Source organism: Medicago sativa, chromosome 6, assembly GCF_051527215.1.
Source record: "Medicago sativa cultivar Bolivia chromosome 6, Bolivia_mono, whole genome shotgun sequence".
Classification (NCBI taxonomy): Eukaryota; Viridiplantae; Streptophyta; class Magnoliopsida; order Fabales; family Fabaceae; genus Medicago; species Medicago sativa.
Window position 1 is genome coordinate 36,226,595 of NC_140754.1, and position 7,897 is coordinate 36,234,491.

General features: G+C 32.2%; 1 protein-coding gene across 1 annotated transcript; it reads right to left on the reverse strand.

The window, feature by feature from the left end:
- Positions 1-1,370: 1,370 nt before the first annotated feature.
- LOC146914854 (uncharacterized) lies at positions 1,371-5,343 on the reverse strand. Its single transcript, XM_085717551.1, has 4 exons — positions 3,258-5,343; positions 2,909-2,975; positions 2,371-2,819; positions 1,371-1,902 (listed from the first exon to the last, which is right to left on the reverse strand). The coding sequence occupies exons 3-4, from the start codon at positions 2,521-2,523 to the stop codon at positions 1,726-1,728; spliced, it is 330 nt and encodes a 109-aa protein (XP_085573677.1). The 5' UTR covers positions 2,524-2,819; positions 2,909-2,975; positions 3,258-5,343; the 3' UTR covers positions 1,371-1,725.
- Positions 5,344-7,897: the final 2,554 nt, after the last annotated feature.

Here is a 7,897-nt window from a genome sequence, read left to right on the forward strand (position 1 = left end):
AACGAAGGAGAACGATGAACGATGAGCGAAGAATGATGAAGATGGTGATTGTGGGCGGCGGATGCAGGTCTGCCATCATCGCCGTATAAGATGGATGAAGATGAAGTTAGTGAAAGAGGATAGGTTAAAAAGATCGGGTCATTATTTTGGGTTTTCCGATCCGTTTTCAAGGCAAAAAGATTGGGCTTTTTACGTATGGACCGGGCAAACAATTTCGGGTCGCATCCCATTTAGAAATGCTTGGGTTATTATAAGGGTTGTATTGAATCTTGGTATTGCTCGAAGGTTGAGAAGAAAAATCTTAGGTTTGAATCTGAAAATGTCTTCCTCTAGCAGGTAACACCAATTTTTGTGTTATTTATTCAAGGCTAAAATATGGTTTTAGTCCCTGCAAATATGCCTCGTTTTGGTTTTAGTCCCTGTAAAAAAAAATTGTTTTTGGTCCCTGCAAAATTTTTTGTTTTTTATAATAGTCCTTGGAGGGACTATTTTCAAAAACAAAATATTTTGCAGGGACCAAAAATTACAAAATGGGTTCAGTTTTTTACAGGGACTAAAACCAAAACGAGGCATATTTGCAGGGACTAAAACCATATTTTAGCCTTTATTCAATCATTTGGTTATTTATTAGCCGTTGTTGTAACTGCAGCAATGTAATCGATCCGGTGTTGGACGAATTGATGCCCAATTTTCACCCATTTCCGGTAGAAGAAAATCCAAACGAAGAAGAAGTTGATGGCCCAATATTTGCACAGTTTCAAAATTTTCAAAATGGTGATCATACTTTTTGGATGCATAGTATTAGTTCTGCTACGGCTGTTGGAAGGAATGTTCTGGTTGGTTTTTTATTTTTGTTGTATTTGCAATTTTATTTGTAATTTGTGGCATTCTGATTGAAAAGTAATATTTTTTTTTGAATGTTTAGCATATTCCTGAGAAGATTGCAATCCAAAGTATGTATGTGAATCAATCGAAAATTCGAATCGTTGATGATGAAAATGGAGAAGAATATGAATGTGAAGTTCGTGATAAAGGAAATTGGATGGAGAAATACGTTGGAAGCGGATGGTTTGATTTTGTTAGGGCAAAAGAACTCAAAGCTGGAGACTACTTGTTCTTCATATTGATAATCATCCACACAAATTATTTGCATCAGTGATTAGATAAATTAAGATTTTTATGTATGTATTTTGTTGGTCTTGTATGAATGTACACCGCTACTTTGCCAATTTGCTTTGATTGTGTAATGAAAACAAATTAACTACGTTACCCAAAAATGAAGATATTTTTTTAAACACAATATAGCAATAACACAATATAGCAATGTCTAAGTGTGTTTGGATATTATTTGTAGAAACATAAACCTAGAATTTTGAAAAAGACTCATGATAATAATACAAAGATAAAAGTTTTTCACCGTAGTGGTTAAGTAATTTTGAACAAATTATGGTTGGAATATAATAACCCAACCAAAATATTCCAACCAAAAATGGTTGTCATTACAACATCAAATTAAAAAAAACACAATTACTAAAGTCATTAGGCATGCAAGCATTACACAATAACATTTCCAAAACAAACTGAAGATTACATAACCCCTTCCTTCCTCACATAACCTCTTCCTTCCTTCCTCCTGCATCCTTCCTCCTGTTTCTCAGTGGTCTCGGACATGTTGATTAAACATTTTTGTTGGTGGATCCTTTAAATCAAATATCAATTTGTCATTCACCTGTAAACCACGGTCCACGATAAAATCATACCATCCACCTGCCAAACACTTCTCAGCGTTCCTTCTTCCGGCCATATCCTACAATCATAGGTCTTATGTGTTTCCACATCTTCCAACGTCATTCTAAGATATCGGCTTCTCAACACCCATTTGGATATTGAATTAGGAAAATGCTGGATGAAAAAAGCAAACAAAGAATTAACTTATCAAGGTTGATTTCAAATGATTCAAACAGTGTAAATCATCACAATTTATGTATGTTAAATTAATTTTTTTTGAAAACATAAATAAATAAACTTTTCCAATTTGAAATGATTGAAACTTTTCCAATATATCAGACCTATTCACATTAAGACCGATGGTAGAAAACACATTTTGGCTTCACATGTCTAAAGTTACCTACTAATCCTAAAAGGAGTAATCCATGGGAACAAACCTATTGTATCAGACCCACTAAGCCAATGCTAGAAAACACAATATAAGTAAAGCTAAATTGTACAAAGTATTGGTTTTAGCACATTTTGGCTTCGTATAACTAAAGCTACTTAGTAATCCTAAAAAGGAGTAATCCATGGCAACAATGTTTTAACAGATTGCGATAATAACAATGATTTAATTGGAAAAAAATGAAGTTCATATACCAACAATTGAGGCTTTTCAACGGAAGCCAACGCTTTTGTGACAATCTTCTCAAAGTGATAGAAATCAACGGCGGCAGCCTCTTGCACGTTTTCAGTCACACCCTCCACCTCAATATCTTCTTCCTCCACCTCATTAACCTCCTCCACCTCCATTTCATCGTCAGAGAAAATCTCAATAGGCTCCTCTTTTACATGCGCCGGGAATACATTTGGAACGTGGATATCTCCTAGTCGTGTCTACTTATAAACATTTTGTGCACCTTCATAGTCTAGCCTTACCCTGGTTGGATTTTTGATACCAAAAGCCCTAGCAATCCTAACTCCAGGACCCATATACAAAAACATGTTTCAAATTGTATGCCTTCACCATCAATTAACAAATCAAGAGCTTTTTGCTTGAGTTTATCGCGATTGTTTTTGCAGTACTGTTTTGGGATACGGATCCTTCCCTAAATTGAAATAAAACAAATATTGTTCAGTGTAAATTTATGAATTTGCAATGATGTTGTAAGCACGTAATTCATAGGTGTTTTTCTACCTGATTCGGCTAGATGATGGTTTCCAGAATTTCACCTCTTCTGGCTTCCATAGAGAACCATCTATCACTGCAATACAGCATAAAAAAAAATCAAATATCTTAAACGTAAGTACACTAACATAGGTCATTTCCGTAAATAATTTCACATTAAACTCAAAAATAACAAAATAAAACATTAAAATGTAAATGTTATACCTATAGATCTAACTAGGAAAAATAACAAAACAAAACATTAAAATGTTAAACCCTATAGGTCTATCTCGGATTTAGGGTTACATATTGAAGGTAATGAAAAGAAAAGTAGATCTAACACAATGCGACAAAAAGCATTAAGGGTGGGGTATTTTACCTTGATGAATCACCTTCCATGATGAAGTTGTACACAAATTTTTGTCTGCGTTGAAAGTGACGTGCTGGGTTTGTATGTTGAGATCGCAGGGATGAAAAATGTAAGGGTGAAAGTGATTGTTTGTATAACTTTTAATGGAAAGAGGATAAATGGTTGCTGCACTTCATTCACTGCCTGCACTTGCTGAACTTCTTCAACTTGTTGCATGTCTTGGATAGCCACATCATTGTCAGAATCAACCTGGGGCTCATCATCATCAGAGGTAATGTACATTGCTTGTTGCTGAACCTTTAGCTTATCAGATGCAAAGTTAGGATCACCCGAAAATGTGATCCTAAACATGTTCTTAGCTTTCTCATCAGCAAGAAGTTCAATCTTAACTTCAGTTGGAACTTTGAAGCCAAATACATGTGCAACCACCCTACCACTCAACATGTAAATCCCTTATTTATAACGTCGCAAGTTAACAACAATGCCTCTACCACTTTCATTACGAACAAATCCAAGCCGACCAAAATAAGCAAATACAACTTCTACATTGTCAGGGAAATCAAAACATTCTTTGATTTCAGTCCATCCATCCGTAACAGTTGGGTTATACAAGCTAATGTTAAACTTTAATTTGTGTATCTTTCCTTTGTCATTGCAAATGTTCCAAGCACTTGTTAGATCTTGATGAAATTTTTGAATAAAAATTGGTCCAATCTCAGCATGTTGCTGAAAATATCATATAAAATACATTATTTAAAAATGAGATGATCAGATTATTTTATACATTAAAGTAGAAATAAAGATTTCTAACTTGAAAGGATAATCGAATGGCAGAAAAATGATAAGTTGGATCCATTTGGAGCAATTTTTCGAGATCTGCCATGGTAGGTGGATGGTTGTAAATGAAATGAGTTTAAGCCCAAGAGAGAAAGATATTTATTTGTGTTTCAACTTTAGTTCAAGTGCTTTTGCCATCTCTTTTAATATTACAAGGAAATGAGGTACGAACAAGGATTTGGTAATTTTCATTATAAAAAGGATTCTTTTTTTGTTACCATTATAAAAAGGATTTGTTAAATATATGTAATTTATCATCGTTGGATAAAGTAATGTAACTATATTTGTCCAACCTAATTAAATAAAAACAAAACAACATAACAACATTTATGGTAATGATAATCCACATTTTTATATCAATGCTACCCCAACAACCCACCCCATATAATGCACATGCACCGACAGACTTTTTAACTTATTTATCACAAAAAATTCAACGGCCCACAATGACTAAACATAAATTTAATATTTAACTTTTAAATTTTTGTTTATTTTAATCAAATATTGGATGGTTATGAGACTTTTACAAGTCCCTCTCTCCCTGATGTTGATGTTCATATCAATTTATTTTAATGCTAAAATCTATTAACTTTAAGCTTCATGTTCAATTATACATTATCAATATGGAAACATTGCTTTGTGGTACATAGTTTATTAATCTGGTACGATTATTAACATGGACCAAATAAATATTGAAGGATGGGATACAAAGTTTTAAATTCATTCCAAAATAAATTTAAAATTATTTGTTCCATGATTATTAACCATTGTAACTTGAATGATTATTAAGTGTACCATGATACATTGCATTTCTTCAAACCTTTACATCTCTTCCATATTATTTAAACCTTTGTGACTTTAGATATATATATATATATATATATATATATATGCACCTTTTGGATACAACTTCCATCATAGATTATTAATTGTACCATGATATATTGCATCTCTTCAAACCTTTGCATCTCTTCCATATTATTTAAACTTTTGTGACTTTTGATATATCTATGCACCTTTTGGATACAACTTCCATCATAGATTATTAATTGTACCATGATACATTGCATCTCTTCAAACCTTTGTATCTCTTCCATATTATTTTAAACCTTTGTGACTTTTGATATATCTATGCACCTTTTGGATACAACTTCCATCATAGATTATTAATTGTACCATGATACATTGCATCTCTTCAAACCTGTGCATCTCTTCCATATTCTTTTAAACCTTTGTGACTTTTGATATATCTATGCACCTTTTGGATACAACTTCCATCATACGTGTATACATACATACATACATACAAAGATATATATATATATATATATATATGTATATATATATATATATATATATAAGAGTGGTTGAAGTTCTTCCTATCTCAAAATTCATTCTTTCTTCTTCAATACAAAATGAATCATCACCCAAATCCTCATGAAATCTCCTCCGAAAATTCTGCTATATCTAACTTCCATGACGAGAATAGAATTACTTTGACAAATGTGTTCAGCCATATTAGGGTTTTACTTAATCATGATTTTGAGGCTATTTGTACAAATAGATCAATTATCATCAACTTGAGTGAAGTTTTAAACGAAGTTCGTATCTTTAAAAATTCCCTCAATCATGTGGAACTTGGTTTCTATCTAGCCATGCAATTTTTTGTTAAGTCTTTTCCATGTAACATGCGCATAATGAATAGGGATATTCTTGCCTTTCAAACCACTCATCATCAGTTTCAGTTATCAGAAAATAAATTCAATGTTCTTGATAATAAACGTAGACAAATTAGTGATTCAATTTGTCAATTGAAAATTGATGAATCTGTCCAAGATGCTCAAATCATTTGATGACACACAACCCCTGTAGAACATGAATACTGAAATCATCAAATGTTGATTGAGAGTCGGGTTGTGTGTCTGCCTTTAATCTGTTGAATCCAATTTTCATCAAATATACGATCTACAACATAAGATAAAAATTGGATTCAACAGATTAAAGGCAACCCGACTCTCAATCAACATTTGATGATTTCAGTATTCATGTTCTACAGGGGTTGTGTGTCATCAAATGATTTGAGCATCTTGGGCATATTCATCAATTTTCTATTGACAAATTGAATTACTAATTTGTCTATGTTTATTATCAAGAACATTGAATTTATTTTCTGATAACTGAAACTGATGATGAGTGGTTTGAAAGGAAAGAATATCCCTATTCATTATGCACATGTTACATGGAAAAGACTTAACAAAAAATTGCATGGCTAGATAGAAACCAAGTTCCACGTGATTGAGGGAATTTTTAAAGATACGAACGTCGTTTAAAACTTCACTCAAGTTGATGATAATTGATCTATTTGTAGAAATAGCCTCAAAATCATGATTAAGTTAAACCCTAATATGGTTGAACAGATTTGTCAGAGTAATTCTATTCTCGTCTTGGAAGTTAGATATAGTAGAATTTTGGGAGGAGATTTCATGAGGATTTGGGTGATGATTCATTTTGTATTGAAGAAGAAATAATGAATTTTGAGATAGGAAGAACTTCAATCACTCTTATATATAAACGTATGATGGAAGTTGTATCCAAAAGGCGCATAGATATATCAAAAGTCACAAAGGTTTTAAAGAATATGGAAGAGATGCAAAGGTTTGAAGAGATGCAATGTACCATGGTACAATTAATAATCTATGATGGAAGTTGTATCCAAAAGATACATAGATATATCAAAAGTCATAAAAGTTTAAAATAATATGGAAGAGATGCAATGTATCATGGTACAACTAGTAATCTATGATGGAAGTTGTATCCAAAAGGTTCATATATATATATATGTACAATTAGTAATCTATGATGGAAGTTGTATCCAAAAGGTGCATATATATATATATATCAAAAGTCACTAAGGTTTAAAATAATATGGAAGAGATGCAAAGGTTTGAAGAGATGCAATGTATCATGGTAAAATTAATAATATATGATGGAAGTTGTATCCAAAAAGTGCATAGATATATCAAAAGCACAAAGGTTTAAATAATATGGAAGAGATGCAAAGGTTTGAAGAGCTGCAACGTAACATGGTACAATTACTAATCTATGATGGAACTTGTATCCAAAAGCTGCATAGATATATCAAAAGTCACAAAGGTTTAAAAGAATATGGAAGAAATGCATAGGTTTGAAGAGATGGAATGTATCATGATACAATTAATAATCTATGATGGAGGTTGTATCCAAAATGTGCATAGATATATCAAAAGTTACAAAGGTTTAAAAGAATATGGAAGAGATGCAAAGGTTTGAAGAGATGCAATGTATCATGATACAATTAATAATCTATGATGGAGGTTGTATCCAAAAGGTGCATAGATATATCAAAAGTCACAAAGGTTTAAATAATATGGAAGAGATGCAAAGGTTTGAAGAGATGGAATGTATCATGGTACAATTAATAACCTATGATGGAAGTTGTATCCAAAAGGTACATAGATATATCAAAAGTCACAAAAGTTTAAATAATATGGAAGAGATGCAAAGGTTTGAAGAGATGGAATGTATCATGGTACAATTAATAATCTATGATGGAAGATGTATCCAAAAGATGCATAGACATTTCAAAAGTCACGATGGTTTAAATAATATGGAAGAGATGCAAAGGTTTGAAGAGATGGAATGTATCATGGTACAATTAATAATCTATGATGGAAGTTGTATCCAAAAGGTGCATAGATATTTCAAAACTCACAAAGGTTTAAATAATATGGAAGAGATGCAAAGGTTTGAAGAGATGGAATGTATCATGGTAC